This window comes from Aristolochia californica, unplaced genomic scaffold, assembly GCF_029961685.1.
Source record: "Aristolochia californica isolate CCGP_79_NKW_82.1479 unplaced genomic scaffold, dmAriCali1.0.hap1 SCAF_2, whole genome shotgun sequence".
NCBI lineage: Eukaryota > Viridiplantae > Streptophyta > Magnoliopsida > Piperales > Aristolochiaceae > Aristolochia > Aristolochia californica.
Window position 1 is genome coordinate 48,628,232 of NW_027181881.1, and position 26,393 is coordinate 48,654,624.

The 26,393-nt window shown below is 36.1% G+C and overlaps 3 protein-coding genes across 3 annotated transcripts; 1 reads left to right on the forward strand and 2 right to left on the reverse strand.

Annotated features, from left to right (window-relative positions):
* Positions 1 to 193: 193 nt before the first annotated feature.
* On the reverse strand, positions 194 to 2,154 carry LOC137956929 (uncharacterized). The gene is made up of 3 exons (XM_068804599.1): positions 1,951 to 2,154; positions 1,688 to 1,831; positions 194 to 513 (listed from the first exon to the last, which is right to left on the reverse strand). The coding sequence occupies exons 1-3, from the start codon at positions 2,122 to 2,124 to the stop codon at positions 370 to 372; spliced, it is 462 nt and encodes a 153-aa protein (XP_068660700.1). The 5' UTR covers positions 2,125 to 2,154; the 3' UTR covers positions 194 to 369.
* A 9,701-nt stretch (positions 2,155 to 11,855) lies between these two features.
* Positions 11,856 to 16,540, reverse strand: LOC137956355 (protein EI24 homolog). The gene is made up of 11 exons (XM_068803822.1): positions 16,321 to 16,540; positions 16,152 to 16,217; positions 15,619 to 15,769; positions 15,003 to 15,055; positions 14,807 to 14,917; positions 14,510 to 14,573; positions 14,270 to 14,355; positions 14,029 to 14,111; positions 13,526 to 13,602; positions 12,567 to 12,679; positions 11,856 to 12,158 (listed from the first exon to the last, which is right to left on the reverse strand). The coding sequence occupies exons 1-11, from the start codon at positions 16,419 to 16,421 to the stop codon at positions 12,143 to 12,145; spliced, it is 921 nt and encodes a 306-aa protein (XP_068659923.1). The 5' UTR covers positions 16,422 to 16,540; the 3' UTR covers positions 11,856 to 12,142.
* A 1,168-nt stretch (positions 16,541 to 17,708) lies between these two features.
* On the forward strand, positions 17,709 to 20,765 carry LOC137955728 (protein NRT1/ PTR FAMILY 5.10-like). Its single transcript, XM_068802825.1, has 4 exons — positions 17,709 to 17,915; positions 18,027 to 18,244; positions 19,081 to 19,601; positions 19,878 to 20,765. Exons 1-4 carry the CDS (start codon positions 17,783 to 17,785, stop codon positions 20,713 to 20,715), a joined length of 1,710 nt encoding a protein of 569 aa, XP_068658926.1. The 5' UTR covers positions 17,709 to 17,782; the 3' UTR covers positions 20,716 to 20,765.
* The last annotated feature ends 5,628 nt before the right edge of the window (positions 20,766 to 26,393 follow it).

Here is a 26,393-nt window from a genome sequence, read left to right on the forward strand (position 1 = left end):
CATTTTCACCTTTTTTATTTTTTAGCATTTTCCATTAAAGCATCCTCAGCCTTGAGCTTCCAAAGATGACACTCCTTGCACGACAATTGAGTAGAGTCCATTTCCTCCAGCAAGTTGTTTGTGGGTAAGAGCCTCCAAGCTCTTAATAATTAATCCACCTTTACTATACAAATGTGAATGAAAGAGCTACAAATCATGGTAATAGTATGAGCATTCATAATACAATAAAAGTTTTTGCTAAGATATGTTCCAGCCTCCTAAGAGGTTGCAGAGAGCACCATCTACATATTGATTCCACAGCAGAGAATCTTGTGAAAGCGTACTGCTAGGCAGCCTTATGACAAGCCACAGAAGTAATATGAGACTACTTCACAACTTACTAGAGAAAGGCAAGGACATGGTATGACGACCTTGAGCGATTATCTTCCCTGTCTTCTTCTTTCTCAGCTCAACATTAACTACTGCAATAGTCTTTCCCATCCTCAGGACCTTGGCATCAATCTCAACCTCTTCCTGAACAGAAAAAAAAGCATAAAGAGGGATACAAAAACAAATTTCTGGTTTTATAGTTTAGAAACATGAAATTTGATTGAAACTAGACTATCAGACATTTCTAACCACTAGGCACAGATCCAAATTTGTTTCTCAACATCAAACCATGGAGATCAACACAAAAACAGGCTAAACCATTACAGCTCCATAAATAAACTGCCAAATAAACCACATCAAGTACCATAACCCTTAATAAAACTTCATCTGGAAATTTTGCCATGACAGTTTAGTCTCTACACAAAAAACAGCTAAAGAGAGTAGCCAATAAAGACAAAGCATATTGTTCTCAAGGATTGAAATGACCTCTCCAAGATATAAAGGACTAAAACTTCAAGAGCTTAAGAAAGTTAAGTGGAGAGCATGGTGAAAAGATCCAAATCAATAACAAAATTCGGTACTTCCCTTTCAAATTGGAGGCATAGAAATGATCTCCAGTATACATAACCTACTTAGTTAACGAACAACATTAAGAACTGAAATTACCCAGAATACACCACTTGCATAAACTTGAATTGCATCAATCGTGTCAAACACATATAAGAAACAATCAACATCGGACAAATTAAAGTAGAGGCAGTATAAACTACAGAATCATATATGAAATCAGGCTGTGCTAAGTAATCCTGAAAAGAGGAAAGCTGATGCAATCAAATCACTCCATCGAACAAGATATCGTGGCCAAATTCAATCATCCAGGTCACAGTTATAGTTCTTTCTTTCCTTCAAAGTTACAATTTCTTCAGAAAAAATACTGATCATAGTACACTAATGAATTGAAGACCACCTTCTCGCTTACTTTCCAACCCAAAGGTTTACATATAGGACAAGATAAAAATAATGAATCGACAAAGAAATTCTATAAGAAGACAAAATACGGACGAGAAAACAAAAGTAATTTCAATCTAAAGAAAAAAAACATAAAAATATATACCCGCATCAAGAAGTGAAATTGGTATCAAGGACCAAAGGACCAAAACAGCAAGCAGGTCCGACAGAATTGAGTTATAAGATGAAGCAGCAAACACAAAAAATAAGATCACTGATAGCCACATACAAAAATCCACTCCACAAAACGAACAGATCAACAATATTGAACTCAACGGAGATCGTGAATAGCAAAAAATTCCACCCGTACATCGAGATAAGCGGCATCCAAGTAAGAAACGTTAATCTCCAAAGAACCCTTGACGGACGGAGAGCCAGCAGCAAAAATCGCCGCCGAGCCAACGAGGTCAACCAAAGAAAACGTGGCTCCGCCGTGAAGAGAATTCTCATTATTCTGCACAAGCATAACAACAACAGAAAACCTCTGAAGCCCACAAGAAACTTAAGACAATTATTGAACAAATTCCGAAACTTTCTCGAATCCTATGAATCAATCTTGTAAAATTCCGGTACCAGTAAACGAGCAGGGACTTTGAAAGAGCAGAGAACTCGACCAGGTTCGATGAGATCAATTGAGAGGCCATAGAGGATTAGTGAGTTGTAGAATCCTGGGGGAAGGGAGTCGACTGACGATGGGAGGGACTTCCCTGCACTTTCCAGTGCTTCTTTCAGTGCCTCCATGTCCATTTCTTTCAAGTAACTTTTCTCGGTTTTCCACTTTTCCTACATTAAGCTCTGACTATATATCTATCTAAGGAATGTAAACTATATATATTATTTATTTATTTATTTATAATATGAAAGAATAGATAATAATAATAATTACACATTTATAAACTTAAAAAATAAAATATAAAAATCAATTGTATTTATACAAAATCTAAGAAAGAACACCCTAATCCAAAACTATTTTAAGTTGGTAAAAAACAAGATTATTAATTAGTTTTGGGATTTGTGACATTAACCCTAATTTCTTAACACCCTCTCTCATTGCCTTCTTCTTAGATTGTAATACTACACACTTATTCTATATATCCAATTTCATTATCACAATCATAAATTAATTAACATATTAACGCAAAACCGAAAGGCTTATATAAAATGTTACACAAGAACATAAAAAGAGTACTAGATCTATAACTTAACAAAACTAGCACTGAACATGTCCATCATCTTCTTCCTCCCTTTGATTCCCTCTTCAAATACCTCGTCAACTGCAGAACTAAAATTCTCAAGGCCTTCTTCCAGCTCAACGCATTTCTTCTTCAACAACTCAACACTCCTCAAAACCTTCTCTCTATCTTCTCCCGCTTGAGCCTTCACGTCCTCAATGGCTCTCTGCACCATCTCAAGCTCCATTACATTAATGACGCCTGAATCCCCTTCTGGTTTTCTAATCCTCTCTCGGAATGCATACACCAACTTCCTAAGCGACGGAACGAAGGCATCTATTTGTCGAAACTCGGGTCCGAGCTCTCCATCTATGTCAATTGAGACGGGAGCTACCACAGCGGAGACGACAAGTAAGGATACAATAATACTGGTGATTTTAACGACGTAAAGAACAGGATTCATGCCCTTCTTGAATTTAATGCCACTGGGGTTTACAGTAACTAATCTAATGTCTTGCAACTTCTGATCAATCCCACCAGTGAGGTCGAGATCGCCGCACTCTCCTAGTCTTTTGATTTCAGCCTTGTTTGTTGCACTCGACGGGTCGTCACTGATCCTTCTAGCCATGAATTCAACCACCATACAGTGCCTCTCGACCGTAGAAATTGCAGTTTTTACCAGGTTGCAGAAATCTAGTAAGGCTACGGTTTCCTTCATGTAATGGTCCAGCCATTGTTCTCCTTCCAACGAGATGGGTAGCTTCAGTTTCTCAATCAAGGCGAAAAATTCAACTTGCATTCTCTTCAGAAGATTTATAGCTTCTGCCGCCCATTTGAGGGAGACGGAACTATTGATGAGCGACTTTCCGAGAATCTCCAGGTCCTTGGAAAGAGAATAGCAGAACCCGCGAGCGTGTTCAGAGTAAGTTGCAGAATAAGGCGGATGTCTACTGCCCCTGAACTTGACCGTCGGCAGACAATTAAACAGAAGTACTCTTCCCATGGAAATTACTCCGGACCTGATCAGAACGATGTAATCAACGACGATCAGCTGGAATAGAGTAATCTTTCAGCTGAACGAGATGATCACCGCCGGTTGATTCTCTGATGGTTGGATTACAACCAATATGACAGAATCTTGCAAAGATCTAATCCTAACGGAGAGAACGAAAGGAGGCGACTAGTATTTCATATGTTCGCGGGCATGGAAGTTGTTTCGTTTCCTTCCTGTTCTCGTTAGGTTTCAAAGGACAGGAGAGCATACGTGATAACGAAGGACTCGAAAAAGAGAGAGAATTAAAAAGGGAAGAAGAAGATAAGTCACGCAAAGTTCTTTCCGTCCGCAGCAAAAGCGGAGTAATCCCAGTTTCGTATCTCTTACTCGAAACGATGACATGACACGAGAAAGATGACCTTGAGAAGAAAAAACGACCAGCGAACAGTCAGAACAGCGAGAGGAGATAGCTAATGTACGCCGGCTCGGGCAAGGAGCGCATTCAGTAGAGCAGTTTTAATGGAACGCAAAAAATTAAATATTTAAATAATTTTATATGTAACATGATATTTACATAATTCTAAATATTAGGGGAGATATGAAGTGCATCTTGTCCAACATGTGAGACGTGTCAAACAAAAACTCACCCTCGATTGAGAGAATGGATGGTTGGATGCAACTAGCCCACAAATGGTGGAAGTGACACGCATCCCAGTTTGGAGAAATCACCGGCGCACGTTAGTAAGGTGCATGTAACGAAGTGTACCGTACCCTTTGGGGGCCAAAAAGGTGGTTGGGCACAGAAACCGGTCAAAATTCGGAATTTCTGATGGATTAGGGCAAAAGGTTCCCAACCGAAGTCGACAGGGTCCTCCCTCGTACCTGAGTCCGGACCATAATCCGAACAACAAATGTACGCGGTTTCTATCTGCTAAAAAGGATTGACCGACTCTTCTGTTTGCAGCTAAATCTCACGTCTTGATGCGACTCAGTTGATCTGACTCAGATTTTCATCTATTTGAGTGGATCTCTACTACTCCAAGTCGGAAAACCTTAATTTGTTCAACCAAATCACTGATTTTTCTAGAAAAAAAAAACCCAAACTAATGTACTAAGAGTCGAAACTATCGTTCCGTTTACCTAACATCTGCTTGACTCAGACTTAGACAGTGAGCCAGAGACAAAACCCAAAATCTTAGGTGACTTTTAAGTGCCACCATCTATGGGGCCTCTTATCTGAAACTGGAGTGAAGATGGAAGTCTTACAGGTGCGGCAACAGCCATGCAATCACAGTACATATCGTACTAAGAGAGGAGAAGATCTCTCCAGAGTTTACAGACAAGTTGACTCGGAGATACTTCAATCTAATAGCTTCTGATTCCTTGCTTTGCTTTGCTTTCCTTGCGAATATATTCCTGTAAACTGCCTTAAACTGAGGTTTTTCTCACTTCTTTTGCCTTTTGGCTTTACTGTTATCGATGTAATAAATAGGTCTAATCCCCTGCTTTAATCAACCTGTATATTGAACAAGATGCAATCTAGTTTTATGTTTTCTAAACTCTTTAGCTGTTCAGAAAATTTTTAACTACCTAAACTTGATCATCGTCAAGAGTTTGCCTTATGCGGCAAGGTTCAAGGAAACTACCTTCTTTCGTACCTGTTATTTTTACTCCAGCGATGTCTCTCATCTACGGAGTAGTTTCTTCCCTTCCACCTCACTTCTCAGCACGGAGGACCAAAATGACCACAAGAGTTGGAAAGGAGACACTTAGGCCTATAAAACAAGTTAATTAGTTGTTAAGAAGCAGTTTAAAACCTGAAAATATCAAATACTTGTAGGAAGATAACTATGTTTGGAAGTGATTTGCTAAGCGATTTCTCTTTACTTGGCTGACACGAAGTTTGGACAATCTGAGTCATCCATCAATGAAAACAATGGCCAAGCAAAGACTCCAAAGAGTACACCAAATCCCGAACATGACTTAAGGTAAAATTCAGGATGATATCCATGTCAGACCAGCGGATGGTGCAAATACCCAGGTTATTTGAAGTTTCTCAAATTGCTTTAATATGCATGCCCAGGTTCATGCTTAGATGGGTATTAGTAAAACGTTGAAAAATACAAAAGCAACAAGGTAACTAAACCTTTCTCATCCTTTAATAGTGATTTGAATGCTTTTTTCTGCAACAATTTGAGAGAAGTTGAACCCTTTTAATCTCATGAACCTAGCTTTGCACTGTTGATCTACTATGCCGTTTAGTTTCTTTCTAATGGTAATTCAGAGGAACAAGATATCTGAACATGATGTTCAAACCCGAGTACACTATCAATGTGAAAACATTAGTTGTGAACAAGACATGGAACACTTCATGCTCTAATGATAAAAGGGTCCTAGCTTAAAGTCAATTGGGAGCTAATATGTTACTAATATACTTCATGAATATATGTTATTAGGAGCTAGGCCTATTAAGACGCATATGAGGTAAATCACAGTCTTCATGAAGATGATGGTTCTAAGCTTAAAGTCAATACTATCTAAAAAAAGTTAATAGGTAAACATATTTATGCTACAATTATTCAAGTTGATATATCATTTGTAGTGAGTATAGTCAACCTGTTTATGAAGAATATGAGATAAATATATTTTGAAGCTACACACAAGATATTACAATATTTGAAGGTTGCACTAGAAAAAAAAATTATTTAACACACCACATAACCATTTGCAAATTGGAGGATATTATGATTTCGACTATGCAGGGTCTAAAAAGGATAGAAAATCTATCTCAAAGTATTGTATGCTTTTACTGATGTAAACATAGTTAGCAAGAAGAACTAGAAATAAAATATTGTGGCCTGCTCTTATGCAAAAGTAGAGCACCAAGCAATGACCCACACGATTAGTGAAACTTTGTAGGTGAGGCCACTGTTACAAGAGTCGGGTTTTCTATTAAAAAAGCTATGAAGATGTTTTGTGAGAAGTAGGCTATAATATTCATCGCTAATAACCCAGTGTTCCCTGAATGTACTAAACATGTAAAAGATGTTTACCATTTTGTCTATAATTTTGTAATGAGTGGACCTAAAGTCACTCCATATGTCAAGTTTGTGGATTAAGTTTGTGATGTCTTTACTAAATCATTGGACAAGAGAGAATTTAGGACTTATTGTAACAACCTAAAGCTCCTTGATATATACCATCCAGCTTGAGGACGAGTACTAAAATATCTTTAAAAGGGTATTTTGGTTATCTACCATGCTTGTATGTCCCTCATAGGATAGAAATTAGCTTATCTTTATGCTAGTATTACATGGTTAAATTTTTGTTATATTTTGAGATGTAATTAAGGAGATGTAAGGCTTGATATGTAGAGGGGCATACATTTTTTTTACCACTTTTTTAAGTATGGATATAAGTGATTTTAGGGTTATTTCCCAAACCTTGACGACTGATGCTCTTTTCAATGCAGCCTTCTCAACTTATTTTCTTCCCTCTTTTCTTCTCATTTCTCCTCTATTTCTTCTTCTTTTTCATATTTTTACAATGATTTATGTGCAAAGTATTTTAGTATGTGAAGGGGTGATAATGATAATGATATGTAAGGTGCTTGGCAAGAGGCGAATACATTTAATCTTTTTACTACAAATGCTTTTGAGCTTAGTAAGGAGAAAAATCAAATTCAGGTTACAAAATTTTTAGATGAATTGGGGTCAAGAGTATGATACTAATCAAAGCCAAATTATGGCTAATGATGGAGATCATACATTGGAGAAAGCTTATAATTGAGTTCTTTGTGTTAATGGAGTAGAGAGAAATGGTAAAAGTCCTAAATATTTGGATGGTAAGCTTAATATCTCCTCTCCGACACCTCAATGTGAATCTTCTAGAGGACAAACAGGTGGTATTGGAAGAGGGGGGTGTGATAGTGATAGTGGTGACAGATGTAAAGGCTATGGAGATAGAGAGTATGTTCATTATTGTAGGTCTATTAACTTCTTGGATAAGTGTTGGGATAAATTTGTAAAGCCTATATACATTAATTCATGTATCTATAGAAGGTGGAGAGGTGGTTAGTGAGATTGGGTTAACTGATAATGACCACTACTCCAACATCTCAAGCACCTCCTACTCCTCCTATAACTAGTACTACAATTGCAAACTCAGGTATGTTTGCACTTCATGTACTATCTCCATTTTCTTGGGTGATAGACTCATATGCGCCTAGCCATATGTCACCTATGATATTGTTCATTTGGTGCATGAGAGCAATGGGTTGTACTACCTTGATATTGTTCGAGAGAGAAAGTTAGTTGCAATGAAAGTTTCATCCTTGCCTTATGACACCTATGCTTGGAACATTTGTCAATAGTTAATCTACGTAATTCATTCCTACCCTACCTCCAAATACTTCATTTGAATGTCAATTGTGTGAGATAGGGAAGCACAATCAATGTTCATTTCCTCGAAGTACTCAACAGAGTGAGAGTCTATTCTATTTAGTTCATGATGATGTATGGAGCCCATGTGGGATCCACGGTCTTTTGGTTTCAAGTATTTTTTTTAACATAATATATATATATATATATATATATATATATATATATATAGTTACGGACCAAGTACAACTATCAACAGTTCCCACTCCTTCATTGCCCCCACCATCAACCTCCAGGTTTGCAACTCTAGTTATGCGACCTTGATCTTCCTATTTACCTCTTAAAAGGTAAACAATTATGAAGCCATCATCCTATTTCTCATTATGTGTCTTTTAATTATTTTTGTCAAGTATTACCATTCCTACTAAAGTGTAGGATACCTTAATTTCTCTAGAGTGGAAAAAGGCCATGAGGAAATGGGTGTTTTGTTTATTTGCGCTTTATGGCTGTTGTGGTTGGCTATAGATGAGTTTCTATAGTCAAGTATAATGTTGATGGCGCCCTAGAACGACATAAAGCAAGGATAGTGGCTAACAGATATACCTAGACGTATGATATAAATGTCCTTGATACTTTTTTCCCTGTAGCTCAACTCAGTAGTGTTTAGATCCTGGTTTTAGTAGCTTGGTCTTTGCTCTAGTTTGATATCAAAAATATATTTTTGTATGGAGACTTGCGAGAGGAAGTGTATATGAAGCAAGCACCAACGTATGTTGCTCAAAGAGAGATAGAAATGTTTACAAGCACTAGAAATCTAAATGTGGTTTGAAGCAGAGTCCACGGGCACTTTTTAAGAAATTTAGTAAGGTGGTGATTTCATTTAGGTTCATAAGAAGTCATTATAACTATTCCTTGTTTATTTCGTATAGACAGTCTAGTGTTGTTGAGTTAGCGGTGTGTGTATATGACATTGTGTTCACTACAAATGATATTGAAGGTATTGAAGACGTGAAAAGTATGCCAAACAACAGTTTTAGACAAAGAATTTTGGTACACTTAAATACTTTATGGGAAAAGAAGTGGCTAAAAGCTTGTGGGATATAATTCTATCTTATAGGAAGTATGTGGTTGGTTTGTTGAGTGAATATGGATTACTTGGTGTAAGACCTACAGACACACCTATTGAGATAAACTGGACTAAACATATAATTTACACTACAAGAAATTTGACTTTTTTAGATGATTTTATATTGACAAAATAAAGTTTCACCATGAAAAAGTATACATTTCCCGAAAAATTGACTTTTCTCAGCAAAATTAATTTTTTTGAGAAATGTAACCAAATTTTCTCAGTGAAATTTAAAATCACCAAGATTTTTATTTTCATTATTCTAAATAAAGTTAAACGCAAGTAGGGGCTTTTCCCAGAGAAATTTAAAATCACTGAGAAAATGTATACATATCTCAATGGTTTTAATTTTCCCAAGAAAAGCACCCCAATATTTAGAAATAAATAAAGGCACTTTTTCTCAAAAAAAAATTAAAATAACCAAAGAAATGTACACATTTCTTGGTGGCATTTAAAATCGTTGAGAAATGTACACATCTCTAAGGAGTTTTAATTTCACCTAGAAAAGTTCCCAATATTCCAAAAAACAAAAATAAGGGTTTTCTCATTGAAATTTGAAATTTCCAACAAAAATGTAATTTCACTAGAAAAGTTATCCAATATTCCAAGATTAATTAAGTGAAAATGAGGGTTTTTCTTTATGAAATTTAAAAGCATTGAGAAATTTAATTCATTGAGAAAATTTTCCCAATTCTGAATAAAATTAAATAAAAATATGAGCTTTTATCAAAAAAATTTAAATCATAGGAAAAGTTTTCAATATTTTTAAAATAAATAAAAAGGGCCTTTTCTTTGTAAAATTTAAAATGGTTGAGAGATGTATACATTTCTCAATGATTTATTAATTAATGTTCATAATTATTTTACATTTATATAAGATTTAGATTTTTTATTATAGTGAAATACCTTTTCATTTTATTATTTTAATTTAAAACTCTCAAAATATAACTAGTTCAAGCGCTTGGTTCCATTTTACTTTTTATGCTCTTGCCTTCTTGGAAGTTTCCTCAATCTCTTCCCTGCTTATTGTTGCTTTCAACTTTCTCTTGTCAAGTGTTGTTTTGGCTATGAATAGGGGAGACACTTAAGCCAAATTGACTGGCAAGTCACTCGACTCGAGTTCGATTCGAAAATGTGGCTCAATTTTTTTTTTACTTGAGGTTGCTTTGAGCTCAAACTTAGAATAAAGCTCGTTAAGTATAACAAATCGAGGTCGAGATTTTTCAAACTCGGCTTGTTGACTCATGAGCCGACTTGTTAGCATATATTTTTCTTATGAAAATTTCCTTTACCCTAATTATTTTTGTCAATTCCCCTTTTAGTAAGTTGATGATTGCTCTTATTTACCTCAAACTTCAAAGGCCATCACTCATTCAACCCTACAGGTCACTCAACATCTAATTGTTTCGTCAATTCCCCTTTTAGTTAGTTGATGATTGTCAATGGAATAAACGCTATTGATAGAAAAATTTGCACTTTCTGTTAGGTCTATTAAGCTGATTATTGTACATCAATATGCTCTATTGTAAAATTTTGGACTTCTCTACAATAACGTGTCGTTCAATGGTACTAAGTTCATCACCAAGTTTTTATCTTTTCTCATTTTTGTAATTTATTTATTTTTATAGTTTTAAATGTATGTTGAATTAAAATCTGGCTCAATTTATCAGAGTCTGAAGAGTCCAGATTAGAAATCTCACAAATCCTCCTTATTAATGTTGTGCACGGCTCTTGAGAGAAATCAAGTAACCTGCCATTCTAAGTCCCTAATTTTCTTGCATGGGAGCTATCATACTACCGTAAGTCTGTTTTTCTCTGCCTCGTTCTCCGCTGTGTTGTCTTGTTGGAGTTTGCTGTTCAAGGAAAAGGTTGTAGGTAGTTTCAGTTTTTCAGAGAATGTTTCAAGTTAGACCTTCAGCGTTATTGAAATTCCTTTCTCCTGCGTTCTTTCTTAGTTAATCAGGTCCTACCAAAAGTTGGGGTTTCTAATTCCTGTAATGCCTTTGCTATGCGTCTTCTCATCCTACGACTAAGCCTGGTTTTACTTGTCTTATATGAGTCCCTTCGTTAAATTTCCATTTATTTCCCGTCCTACGTGAGACAAATTTATAGTCAAAATCTTTTTGAAATAGCTGTCTTTATTAGAGTCAGAATCTCATAAAATCTGTTTGGACTCGCATTGAAGAAGAAGTCAGTCCATGGCATATTAAAGAGTTCTAAGTATCTCCTTTCTCATTCAAAACATGTCCTAACAGCAGTAAGATCTGTCTTTCCTTTCGTATTTCTTCTCCTTGAACGTCAATCACTTATTGTAGACAACATCTTTTTGAATTTGCTAAGAGTCTTAATTAGAGTGAGAATCTCATAAAATCTGTTTGGACTCACGTCGAAGAAGATTGAGCATCTCCATTCTTATTCAAAACATGTCCTAACAGCTATCAGATCTTTTCTCTAATTTGACAGGGAGTATTAAAGAAGATGGTTTCATAGAGTTTAAAGCAAGTCTCAACAAGTCGAAGAAACTCAAAGAGAGAAAAAAAAATAGTCTCCTACTTGAAGCACATGGATAAGGACTAATCTTGTTGGAATTCCCATGTTTTATTTTCTTATTTCAGTTTCAGGGAGAAAATACACTTGTTCTCTGCATCTTCATTTCCTTTTCTAACGTGCTCTTCTTCTCTCTCTTTTCTCTTTCTATCTCTCTCTCACCCTCTGAAATTTAACAAATTGTTTTACCTTTTCATCTGATATTTACCCATTTTAAAAAAGATGTAGAAACTATATTAAGCAACCTTAAAGTGGATGATAAAGTGGATAATTGCATAACATAACAAATGATTTCTCATGGTAGAACAATCTAAGGTGGTCATTCTGTTACACATCTACAATCAGATGATTAAAATATTTACAAATTATCTAGCAAGGCAGGCTGAAGACTAGCTGCTCGGAGACAAGATTTGTCCTCTTTGGTCGTTGCAGGAAGAGATGCACATGAAGTGGTTCAATCCTGGTTGGGCTTTCCACCGCAGTGATACTGGCCATGCAAGATTCGTCACTGAAATGGGATATTCTTATCGAACAGCCACATAATTCACAACAGCCTCGTTCTATTTGCGTGCATCAAAGATTATCAAATCAGAATGTCAGTCACTACCACACTGTTCTCAGAATGGGCAATTCAGATCAAATGAAAGGTTGATTAATCCTCCACTAGGCATCTTTAGAGATCGAAAGCAGAACTCTCAAAAGCTAAAATGCGAAAGATAGTGAAGGGAGAGAAGCTCAGCAACTTTCAAACAGTTTTAAACATTAGTTGAATAACTAATATTACCAACCCTGGCATGCTTTCTTTGTTCAATTGCTAACTACTATGGTGGTAGGTAGTTGCACGCTACAAACTGTTTAAAATGACAGAGCTGCAAATTACTGTAATATCTCCAGTTATAATATGAATTCTTTCTTATATTTTGTTCTTTTTTAGGAGTCTCCAGCTAATTAATCAGAAAATAACTTACGCCAGAATATTTGCAACATAAAATATTGGAAGCTTTCCAGGTCCACCTCCCCATGATCTTCTTTGAGAATCTATATCTTTCTCTGCCTGAGATCCGATAGCTGTTAAAACAAACTGAAACATCACAGCAACAAATTGACATTATTAGCTTTCACAGTCGACGTTATTGCATTTATGCCAACATTTATAACACTCCATGAACAGTATGTCAGGTCTCACCAACAATTTAAGAATCACTTGAGTCTCAATCTTTTTTTTATCATATTTTATTTTCTTCAATAATGAGTCTTGGTTCTTGTCTTAGTTTAACATGTGCTGGAGTTCCTCATATAGAAATATTTCATTAAGAAAGTAGGTTCAGGTAGGCCTGGATCCAAAACCAACTGGAAAAAACCCAAACCTGAACACACACCTCCTCCTTCCCCCCCCCCCCCCTTGATTACTCAAGGAACTGAAAAATTAGTCCTCAATCTGGAGATTTCAAGCAGCGCAGCATTTGTTGACATCCAAAAAGGCAGAAAAGGATTCAAGTAATTGATCCAAACAAAATTGGGATATGCATCGAAAAAAAATTATATCAAACTGTGCAGTTGGTATTGAAGAGTGATTCATTATATAAAAAAAATTACTTTAATATATATATATATATATATATATATATTCTTTTTCTTCTTAAATATTGTTGACAGATCCTGCTCACAGTCCAAGATTGAAGACATCTCTGAGACATGGACCTAAGATCTCACATTAAGAAAATCTCTCGCATGATTTCTTTTGAAATTAAAGTTTAATTGAACCATCCCAACAGAAGTTGTCCTTTTTCAACTCTTCTACTGCAGCACAATATCTCATAGTAAAACGGGGAACTATTCCTTTATCCTGGATTTTTTTTTTCAGAGAAAACAGACAAAAAGTTTAACCAAGTAGGCCCTCATTTAACAGAATAGTTTAAAGATATACCAGAGGAAAGAGTATTGCCATGACTCCGTAGCTGAGGAGTGGAGAGAAAAAGAAAATTCCCATCACACATGGACTACCTACAAGGGAGACAAGACTGCAGCCGATCAACATCCTGACCTTGAAAATTAAGAGCATCAAAGTGAAAGACTTGAATAACAAAGTCTTCCAAGAACTTCCGCGTATACATGGATAATGGAATAATATAAAAAACATCCATGAAAGTAAGGTGGCACAATATGAAAGGTCATTCAATCTAAACTCAGGCAACCTAAAGCTCCTTAGGGTCTTCCAGTCCACGAAAATAACCTTAGATCAATCTTGATAAGCTTAACTGCCTTGTTGGAATGGAGGATATACATTTTCTGGATGTTTAACAGCACATTTAGTCAATTCTTTTCCACATAAAGAAGGTAAAAGAGGGAATGACATTTGATGTTATACGGAATTTCTGAAGTAAGATTTTATCAACAAAGCAACATAGTCTTTCTAGAAAAAAACATTACCAAATCCTGCAAAAAAGGCCCAGTTGGATTCAAAGAAGTCAAGCCTTTTCACCAATTCCAGTTCAATGAAGTTCCACTTGTACCTAAGAGAAAGATTACAACACAATGAGTCCTGATCCTCTAAATGTTGCATGTGTTACTGGTTATAAAGGTTCAACATAAACAGACAGAAAGAAGGACACAGAGAAAAGGTGAGACTAAATATGGCTTCAGTGAAGTTCCATATATGATCAATACATACTCGAAACAGTAATAGGCATACATCCAAGAAAGCAGTAGGAACTTGATCGCATTACCAACATATGGCAAAAGACCTGTAGCATAAACCTGGAACATAGTAACTGGTAGCAGTTAAAAAGATATTACATGCACTATTAAATAGAGTGTGAAAGTTCATCAGATGATGAACGGTACATGATCATCTTAGACAAAAATTAACTGAAAAATAAGAGCACAAGGAAGCAAGAGAAAAATACAGTACCTCGAAGCAGAAAATACTCAACAACAAAAGTGAATAGAGCTGCTCACTAATTCCAAACATGACCCTATTTGAAGACAAAGGGAAAGGATAAAACAGATGTAGAATATATTTAAGGAAGGTGATTCACCCATCACACACATTTCGAACAACTTTTCACATAAATGGTTTTGAATGTAAGACACAACTGCAAATAGTATCATGAAAGAAACAGGTTTTACACTATCATGTTTAATTATCTCACTTAGTATTTTCAGGAAAATAATTATTTAAAGAGAGATATGTTCTATGAAAACTAACTTATCAATCCCTGTGGACTTCTCCATATGGAGTGACTGTTGTTTCTTTGACAACTCCATTGTCCTTGATGTTTCCATTGATGAAAAGGCATGCTTAGCAATGTCATTATACCTGAACTAAATCCAAATAATTCAGGAGAAATTCCATAAAATTGTTAGAAAAGGAATGGTGTAAATTCAAGGTAACATATCAATACCAGATAGTGCTTAAGCACAAGCTGAAAACATATAGTGGATAAAACCACAATACCTGTCAGGTACAACAAAATGGTTAGGACAAAAGCTAAAATAATAAAAAGCATGTGAAGAATCTGCAAGAATGCAAGCAAGGATACTACCAATAAGACAAAGCACATGCTCATTATGTTATATACACATGTATATGCATATTCACAAATGTTCTAATACATTCTATACTCTACACAGGTGAACCAGTCCAACCTGGAGCCTAACCCCTGACTAGGTCAAACATATCATGTTTATCCAGATTTTCTTTTGAATGGAAATATCATAATTGAAAGTTGGAAAAACTTTGCCTATACAAAATGAAGTTATAGACGAGATGGCAAACCAGAAAATTCATGGCACCAACTGGTACAACAATGAAGCAGTTACTAGACAGGTTAATCATTAACACTTAACAGCAGGAACAAAAGACAAAAGAATGCAGCTCTTTATTAAAAAATTCTATTACTTTTTTTATAAGCACTTGTTTAGAAATACTCTCTCTCTCTCTCTCTCTCTCTCTCTCTCTCACACACACACACACACACACACACACACTGAGGGCCTCCAATGAAAATAATTACTTACATAGAAGAGCTCAATAAGGATATACCGTAGAAAGGTATAAAGTTTAATAGGTTCTCCATCCCAGCATGGAAGTTTAGAACTAAGATTTTGGCACCCATCAGGTAGTATCCACCACAGAGTTGGCATGACAACAAAGTTTAAAATATACATACTGCAACAAGAAAAAGCAAAAAGAATGTTATTTAGTTAGACAGATCACAGAACCCTTTGAGACGAATTTTTAACTGAATCAAACCAAATTTCATCTCTAACATGTGTAGAAATTCTGATGATCTCACGAATTGATGGTACCAGGAGGAATGGTCCTTTCCCACAACCCTCACTGGCTTCACAATCCTTAAGCCATTTAGTCAGTTAACTTCTACCTTATCTTCAGGAATGATATAATTGCCGCAGACAAAAGAAAAAATTCAAACGTGTTACACAGAAAATTCTTAACTAGGAACTCATCAGTATGACAGGTGTCGATGAATTAAATAGCAAAAAATTTCAGTATGAAATAAAAAAAGTTAGTCCGTGTTTCAGAAGACAACCTGCCTAAGAAGATCAGACCGTTTAACAGAAAGCATTGGCCTGTACGTATCGAAAGCATTCTCGACCTGCGGCAGAAACAGATAAAAGGGGGACGTTAAAGAAGACGAAAAGGAAGATAACCTAAGCTCTAAACATTGAAATTTGCAGAGGAAAAGCAAAAAAGAAAACCTTCTACAGAAGAAAACCACCCTATGAAGACAACAAGCTTCTCTAAAGCCTGCTTGCCAAAGAATCCCCGCGTGCTTTACATATTCTCTCACTTCATCCATGGATGAGAAAGAAAGTTCGATCACAGCATAGACTGATTCCGTTTGATTTATCTCCACTGCTTTTCGCAATCCGTGGCCGAACCCTCTCGCCGTCTCAGCTCCTCTCTTTCTTCCCCCTCTCGCCGTCCGAACCTCTGCCCTCTCTCAAAGTCTTTTTATTTTTTATTTGTTATAATTAATTAAACTAATAATTTCATTTTACTTCGTAATTATATTATTAATTTATACTACACTAAAATCTCTCTTAATGTTATTAATAAAATACCATATTTATTTATTCATTATATATTATTACTGTTAATACTATATTAAATTACTAATTTAAAAGTAGAATCACCTCATGAATGACCTTAGGCTTGGATTGTAGGTTTCCTAAGCCCATCTCAGGTTAAGATGAATTGATAATTATTCTCTCAGAGTTAGATGTGCTACCGTGATGCAGTGGCCTATCTAGGATTTTACTAGCGGAGGAACAAGGCTAACCAGGGGTGACATCGAACTAAGCCGGTTTGCTAATAGTTTGAATTCGGCTTGGTCTTGGCTCAATTCGGCTTGAACTATCCCGATCAGTGGTAGAGGAACAAGGCTAACCAAGGGTGACATCGAACTAAGCCGGTTCGCTAACAGTTTGAGTTTGGCTTGGTCTTGGCTCAATTCGGCTTGAACTATCCTGATCACGCATTGATTTCGAAATCTGGAGTTTGTTCGCTTAGTTATAAGAGCCCTGCTCGATTGAGGCTTGGTTTAGTTCGCAAACTTATAAGTCACCTCAATAACTTAAATATCTTTGGGTTTATATTAAATATCTGTTCACTAACTAACATACAGAGCTTAGTAAATCACAAGTTTGGTTTATTACAAGACTATTCCAAGTTTGAAAACCGAATTGAACCAAGATTGTTTTGATCGGGTTGGGTAAGCCAATTCATTACTTAAATGGGCCAACCTACCCACTCCAACTGGCTGTACCTTGGGTCTTTCATCATATTGACCCGATTAGGAGCATCTTGCCATATGAAGCCGATTCAAATGGTTAGGCCTGTACTAGTTTTTATAATATTATTAATATACAATAAAATAGTCTTTATGACTTATCTCAGTATCTTTATCTAGATCTTTATTATTCCTAACATCTTTTATATTTTTTAATGTTGACAAAAAATATTATATTTATTTTTAATTATTTTGATGACAACACAAATGCTAAAAAAATTGGCTCCTAAAGATTAATTGACACCAAGACAACGTGCCGATCTCTAGCACTGGGGATAGTGGGACCCGGCTCATGCCCATGTCTCCCGCGAATTTAACCCAGAGCTCGGATTTCTGCGAATCAGCAGCAGTTTTTGAGTTCAGGCATCATGGCGACTTCAGAAGCTGCGCCCCTTCTCTCTGGCCTCGGCAACGACGCCGTCCAAGGTGCAGTCGACTACAAAGGCCGGCCCGTCCCCAGATCTAGCTCCGGAGGATGGCGATCTGCTTTTTTCATCATAGGCAAAGTTTCTTACAACTTTCTGAGGTTTTGTTTATAATTCTTTCGATTGATTGGATGTACATGCACTTCTCGTTTAATTTATTGTTAATTTTTCATCTGTGGCTCGACAGGAGTGGAGGTGACGGAGAGATTTGCGTATTACGGAATTGCGTCGAATCTGATTAGCTATCTTACCGGACCTCTGCATCAGTCGACTGCGGAGGCTGCTGCTAATGTCAATGTGTGGTCTGGAGTAGCTTCGTTGCTTCCGCTTCTTGGGGCTTTTGTTGCAGATTCCTACCTTGGACGCTATCGGACGATCCTTCTTGCTTCACTGCTCTACATCCTGGTTAGTTTTACTGTCCTCTCTCCAGTTTTGCCGTCCGACATTCCGGGATTTGAATGTTCTGTCTGCTTTTATTTCTTATCTAGTGCGATAAATTAATAGTTAATAATCTTTTAAATAAAATTTGATATTTCAATTGACCGTGACCGAGTCGACAGGGGAGACGGGTAGGGAAAATATCTGTTTGTGAAATTACAAGATACCCTTTGCTTTGCTTTGATTATTTTTTTCTAGCTCGATTGCGTCAATAGAAGTCTAACTTTAGTGTTCCGTGCGGCCGTCAAGTCCAAGCCATTTTATTTTTATTTTTTATCACCAGTATTGTAACTGCAAGTTTGGAACATCACGTGAAAGCGGGGGAGAATTGTTATGAACCGGATTCGTTCATGGTTCACGATAGGGGTCTCTAGTTATGGTCCCTTGTCAAGTAAATGTTTTATATCTCGGAAATTATGTAATAATGATGTAGTAAGGCTCTTTTAGTTATAGCAAGACGTGTCGTATTGATAAGATGCAACTTAACATGAATAAACATTTGTGTAAAATAGACGAAAATAGAATAAAGTAAAGAGACAAAGATTTACTATTAAAAATAATGATTATTTTAATAATTTTAGTACGTGTCTTCGAAGGGTCCCTATAATCTTCATGACTTTTTAATGAGTTTTTAAGAATTAAATCAATTTATAGTGTAGTAAAAAAAGATATCTCGGTAGCTCTTGGAGATTTGAGTTTGATTGTTTATTCGCCTCTTTCTTTCTCTGACCGGGTTATTCCTATTAATGAGGCTCCAAGCAGGATAATAAATTTTCGGACTCAGCTGCCTTGTCTCCGTGCAGGGTCTGGGCTTGCTTAGTTTATCTGCTTCGATCACATTTCTCCGCCCCCCACCCTGTGTGGGTCTCACAATTTGCCCAGCTCCTTCTGGCTTCCAAAAGTTCTTCTTCTTCGCCTCTCTGTACCTGGTCGCACTTGCGCAAGGTGGTCACAAGCCTTGCGTCCAAGCCTTCGGAGCAGATCAATTTGATGCCCAGGACCCTACAGAGAGCAAATGGAAAAGCTCCTTCTTTAATTGGTGGTATTTTGGAATCTGTGCGGGAACAATGGTTTCCCTTGCTATTGTGAGTTACATTCAGGATAATGTGAGCTGGGGGCTTGGATTTGGAATTCCGTGCACTGTTATGGCGGTTGGACTTGTTATATTCTTGTTGGGGACCTGGACATATCGCTATACTTCCGCAGGGGATAAAAACCCATTCGTCAGTTTAGCGCAAGTGTTTGTTGCAGCTGCAAAGCGTACTTTTCAGCAGGATCCAGCGCTTATAGGCGGCAAAGCCGGAGGGAGCAACAGCCGGTTCAAGTAAGAAAAGAATTTCACTGGCTTTTTATACTTAGCAGGTTACATGTAGATAAATATCGGATATAAAGGCCTCTAAGATGCGTAAGTTATTATCGGTGGAACGTTATAAGATTGATGAAGCCCTGGAAATAAGTAACTTATATTGCTCCACAGAATCCTTTCATTTACTGCTTGTTTCACGCACTCCATAACATGGTTTGAGAAAGATTTGATATGAAACACAATAGTCACATGATTTAACACATCCAACTAAATGTCTATCATTTCTGTTTGCAGATTTCTTGATCGTGTCATTGCAGTTTCTTCTGATGGCACGGATTGTTCAGACAAGAGCAGTTGGAGTGTGTGCACAGCAAGTCAGGTCGAGGATGCAAAGACAGTATTACAGCTTGTTCCAATTTGGGCCACCTGTTTGATATATGCTGTTGTTTTTGCACAATCGTCAACATTCTTCACCAAACAAGGCAGCACCATGGACAGAAGCATTGGCTCCAATTTCAGAGTACCACCGGCCACCCTGCAGAGCTTCATCAGCCTCTCCATTGTGTTGACCATCCCCATCTACGATCGAATATTAGTCCCTGCAGCTAGAGCTTTCACGAGAAAGCCCTCTGGTATTACCATGCTTCAAAGAATTGGCACCGGGATGTTCTTATCTGTCTTGTCAATGGTGATGGCAGCTGTAATAGAGAAATGGAGGCTTGGCATTGCGAAAGATTCAGGGCTGGTTGACGATCCCTCGGTGACTCTTCCAATGAGTGTGTGGTGGTTGGTACCACAGTACAACTTGTTTGGCGTGGCCGATGTGTTTACCATGGTTGGGTTGCAAGAATTCTTCTATGATCAAGTGCCAGATGGGCTGAGGAGTGTGGGTTTGGCACTTTACCTCAGCATCTTTGGCATAGGGAGCTTCATAAGTGGGTTTATGATTTCAGCCATAGACAAGGTGACCAGGACTCGCGGGGACAGCTGGTTTGCTACAAATCTCAATAGGGCACACCTTGATTACTTCTATTGGCTGCTAGCTGGACTAAGTCTGATCGAATTGGGGCTCTATCTCTTCTTTGCCAAATCCTACGTTTATAAGACTGAGCTACGATCTTCGACGGGGTAAATACATGAACATTCAAAAAAAATTTAAAATGAACTTCTTCAAATATTATCTCCACTTGGCTGGTTAACAATGATTCATCAGTTTGTCTTTCTACTTTGAAACCAATAATTTTGTACAGTATTTGCAGTTTCCCTAAAATTTTATAGATAAATTCCAGTGAACCAGAATTCTGAACTTTTTAGCATTTGGAGTTTCTATCTAAAGGGCTGATACCTGGCCAAGCACTTAAGACTTAGGATTCGTAGTGAGGCACTAAAAAAAGTGTTCAGACTTTTAGAAGATTATGGCATACAAGTAATTAAATGTAAAAATATATTTGATAAGATGTATCTTGAGAATGTATTTAATTACAAGTCATTAAATGTAAAAGGAGTAGTATAACTATTCATGTACTCAAGTTTTGAATAAGCAAACACTTGAAACAAGATATTTTGTGTTGTCTATTTTTTTTCTTTCTTCTTCTATTTCTTTAGTGAGAGTTGTTATTGTTAAACGTCTAGCCAATACAAACCGGTCTGTTAAGTGCGGAAAGCCAAGTACCTAACATAGGTAGACCAGGGGTGGACGAAACCTAACCCAGGTGGATCGGAACCGCCTAGCTTTGACACCCATCGTCCCCGTTCCCTACTGCTTCCATCGGGATTCGAACGTGGAATATGGTGCCCAACTCTGATACCATGTCAAACGCTTAGCCAATACAACTTAACAAACCGGTCTGTTAAGTACGAAAAGCCAAGTACCTAACCTAGGTGGACCAGGGGTGGACGGAACCTAACCCAGGTGGATTAGAACCACCTAGCTCTAACAGTTATCCCACCTTTGCTTCCAACAAAGTGGTATCGAAGCGAGGTTGAAAGAATGAGTTAAAAGGGAGAAATATTTCTTTCCAATATCCACAATTATCCAAAACCAATTATGAGAGTTGGGCAATTCGAATAAAAGTTATCCTTGGTTCTCAAGGATTATGGGAGATCGTTGAGAAAGGTTTTGAAGAACCAAAAAATGAATCAATTTTGCTAACAAACAAAAATTAAGCTTTGGTAAAAAAGAGTAAGAATGGTCAATGTGCCCTTACTGTCATTAATCTAGGATTGGATGATGACATGTTCGTGAAGGTTGCCAATGACATCAAATCCAAACAAGCTTGAGATATTCTTCAAAATTTTGTCAAGGTAGTTGATAAAGTTAAGAAGGTACATCTTCAAACTTTAAGGGCTGAGTTTGAATCATTTTTTTATGAAGGAGAGCGAGTTTATCTCAATTTTCTTTACAAGAGTCTAAGTCGTGATGAATCAAATGAAGGGTTTACGAGAAAAGATTGAAGATGTTTGGGTTGTAGAGAAAGATTCTATCCTACCTCAACTCAAAATTCAATAATGTGGTGATAGCCATTGAAGAGTCTAAAGACTTGGAGATCATATCCATTGATTAATTAAATGGGTTATTACGAGCCCAAGAGGAGAAAATGAATCGAGGCAAACAAGTGCAAGTTGAGTAAGCCTTGCAAACAAAGTTATCTCTCAAATCTAAAGGTAAAATCACTTTGAGAGGTGAAAGAGGTCAAGGACATGGTCAAGGAAGAGGTAACAATGATCAAAACTTTATTTTTGAGAATAGAAACTAGATTTTTCATAGAGGTCGTAGAAAAGTACGATGAAGAAGCAACAATGGAGGCAACCATTGGATAAATAATGAAGTAAAAATTGACATATCTAAAATTGAATGCTATTCTTGTGAAAAATAAAGACATTATTAATAGGAGTGTCAATCCAAGAAATTAGATGAACAATTAAAATTGACTGAACGCAACAAAGATGTTGATGAACTTACATTATTCCTTTCACTAAAGGATGAGCCCATAGGAGAAAATAGTGCATGATACTTTGATAATGGCGCTAGCAACTATATGACAAGTGATAAAAATAAGTTTATTGAACTTGACAATAACGTAATGGGTCATGTACGATTTGGTGATGATACAAAGGTGGATATTAAAGGCAAATGTATGATCTTATTTCAAATAAAAGGTGGTGGCCACAAAATTCTTCATAATGTTTATTACAATCACAAGATGAAAAGTAATATTTTGAGTATTAGGCAACTTTTGGAGAGTGACTATAAAATCACCATGGAAGATCACTTTTTTTGACTTAGAGATAAAAAAACCAATCTTATCGCTAAGATCACAATGACAAATAATTAAATGTTTGAACTTGATATGAAGAACATTGGAGTAGTGTGTTTAAAAGCTTATGTGAATCTATCATGAATTTGACACAAGATTTTTTCATCTAAACTTTGGAGGACTTAGAAACTTGGGTGAGAAGAATATGGTGAATTGCATTCAAAAAGTTAATCATCCCCATCCAATATGTTAAACGTGCTTACTTGGCAAACATTCAAGAAAGTTTTTCGAAATAATCCACTAGAAAAGTCCCTTGATCTACTGGAACTAATCCATGGACATGTGTGTGGTCAAGCCTCAATCTTTTGGTAAAAACACTTACTTTATCCTTTTTATTTATGATTTTTCTAGAAAAAACATATGTATAGTTTTTGAAGTACTAGAGTGAGGCTTTTGAGGTATTCAAAAAGTTTAAAATTTTAGATGAGAAGGAAATGGCTATGAGACTAAAGCACTATAAACCGATCGAGGGAGAGAATTCATTTCCAATGAATTCAAGAATTTTTGTGAAAGACAAGAAATTTGTTGCCCTTAGACTTGATCAACTTTTATGCGAAAGTTGGAGGGGCCTGCAAATTTCGTACTAGAATATCTTGCAGCGTTTTGTCTGAGTAATTTAAAGACTTAATGTGCACCAACATACTTGATCCTACTTTCGCCATCTGTTTACTTGTAGGGCCCCATACTCACGTTGTATTCAATTTTTTTAGCAATGATGGCTTTTTTATGTGTCTATGCTTCTCCTCTAATCAAGTGAGAGAAATTGGAAGCAACAAAAAGTAGAGAAAAGAGGTAAATTGAATCTTCTTTGTTCTTCACCCTCTTGCATTTCTCTCCTCTCCTTACCTAATGTTATATAGGTATCTTTGTCATCCGTTTTTGGAGCTTCAAATTGATGTTTGCTCTCAAGAATTAATGATCCATAATTGAAGCATCATTCACCTAGACACCTCCGATGATGACTTAAAAGAAAACTAAGCACAATAAACAAGAAACCATTTGTGGCATTAGAGAGACTCTTTTGGAACTCATAGTAGGATTTTTAACAATTTTTTTTTTATCAGTAAAGAGGGGAAAAAGTAAGAAAAAAGTAAAAATAGAAGAAGAGAAAAAAAAAAAAAAAGCCAAATAGGATCAGATCCACCCATGGGTTCAATTCTTACAATGTGCATATTCAGTACAATGTTAGAATCCACTTTTAATATCGAAAGTTTTTTTAACTTGAGTTTGCTTCCTTTTTTTCTCTGCCATCTTGGGGATTCACATCCTTTCACTTGGGCTTCAATTCTTCATTCTTTACATGTTTCTTTCAGACCTTCAGTTTGAATCCTTCTTGCTAATGGGGTTGAATCCAATAGAGGATTCGACTTCCATTTTAATTCCGAAACTTTATGTAAGTGCGTTTGCATCTTTTTTTTCTTTTTTTAATTTTTAATGGATTTGAATCCAAGTATAAATTCGAAGTCATTTTTCAAAAAATCTAGAAACACCTTCTTTTCTATAAAATTTATTTCAAGGATTAGTTTAAAATACATGTTTTTGTTATCACCAAAATTCAAGTGTTTGGAGACGTCTTGAAACTCTTATTTTATATTGATGCCATCATTTATGTTGCAATTGGATCATTTTGTAGCAACAACCTCAAATAGGATTTGGTTGACTTGAAAAAGGATCAATGATATGAACCCTATTTTTAAATGTCGTTATATTTTCATAAAATTGCAATGAAGAGTTGAAGGAGAGAGGTTAACAAGGTTGAAATAAAAGATAATGGAAGAAGAGATTAGTAGAGGAAGAGAGGGAGATAGGGTGAGAGCTAGATGAAAAGAGAGAAGATGAGATAAGAAAGGAGAGAAAAAGTACCCGGGCATGAATTTGAGAGGGGAAAGAGAGGCAAGAGAGATTTTGGAATAGGTTAGACAAATTATTTTTTTAGCCAACGCACCTATTTATACTTTTTTCAATGTCTTCTTTTGGGATACTCGTCAATCATTTAAGGTTCCCTAATTACATAATTTAAGGAGAGATCCTAGGAGATTGAGAAAGAACATCAATCTAAATGAAATTCTAAGAATTTAAAAGATTGCATCAATCAAAGGAAAATGTTTTCTATTCTAACAAGATTCTATCTTCTTCAAGTGAGGCAAGTACCACTCCAACTTTGACCAGTCCCTTGAAGGAAAAATATGCAATTTAAGAATTTAAAAATTTACCTTTTACCCTTGAGCTCTTCTTTTTTCTAGGAGGTAGCACCATTTTCTAATTTTTGGGTGTCACCATTTTCTATTTTTCTTTCTTCTTTTTTTCTTCATATTTTGTCTGTCTGTATCAGGTTACCACATTTAGCTTTTTATTTCTCCTACTCACTAAATTAACCAACAAAATATGCAAAAACCACTCTTTTGATCTCATTTGAAGCTAGCATATTCTTCTTTTTTATGATGAGACCCTAAAGAAGCTAAAAAAATTGTTACTTCCCAAACTGGGGTTCAAACAACAAAAAATAATTCCTTCAATAATGTTGTCAAGCAGTTATAAGAACATGTCCAAGATTTATGAGGGGTTAGCAGCACAAGAGTGTGGTGTTCATACCTCAAAATTACCCTAAATAGAAAGACTCCTTCCCTCCTTCCTTGCTTCCCTCACACTCATCCCCACCCTGTCTTTTTCTTGCTCTTCCCTTGACCTCCAACCTCAAAATTACCCTAAATAGAAAGACTCCTTCCCTCCTTCCTTGCTTCCCTCACACTCGTCCCCACCCTGTCTTTTTCTTGCTCTTCCCTTGACCTCCACCTTCGCTTGGAAAGATCTCCCACCCATTTTTTTCACATTAATGAGTTTATTTTTTAAATGGTTACTATTTAAAATAATTTTACATATCATTATTATTTCTATTTATAAATAATGACTTATTTTCTCATGTTATAATTTTATTAAATTTAAATATTAGACATATTTTTGTTTATAAATAATAAATTATATTCTTTGATTACTTTAAAAATATTTTTAATTATACCACATATTTTGAATTACTTTAAACTAAAATAAAATTAATCTAACTTGCTTATTCCTCCTCCAAAAGAAAAAGGAGGGGTGGAAAAAAGAAGGGGAAGAAAAATAGAAAATAAAAATAAAGAAAAATAATTTTTGTTTTTTTACGTTTCCCAAAACATAATTAGCTCGAAAAAGTTTTCCCAAGAATGAGAACTTTTCCTAGAATGACATTTCCCAAAAAATTTTCACATTCACTAACAAAATTTTTTTGCTGGCAGAAATGATTTTTCTGGTAGGGTATAATACCCTCACCTCTAAAAACTTATTTCTCCAACATAATCCCTAATCATTAAGGAAAGGGAATTTCCCTAAAATACCCATTTAAAATAAATTATTTTCAAAAACACTGACGTCATCAAAATATTTCTAATTCTACCCAACTTTGACCGGTCAAATGCCTGTGTGCAGTCAAAAGCGACACGTAAGTTTTGACTGATTA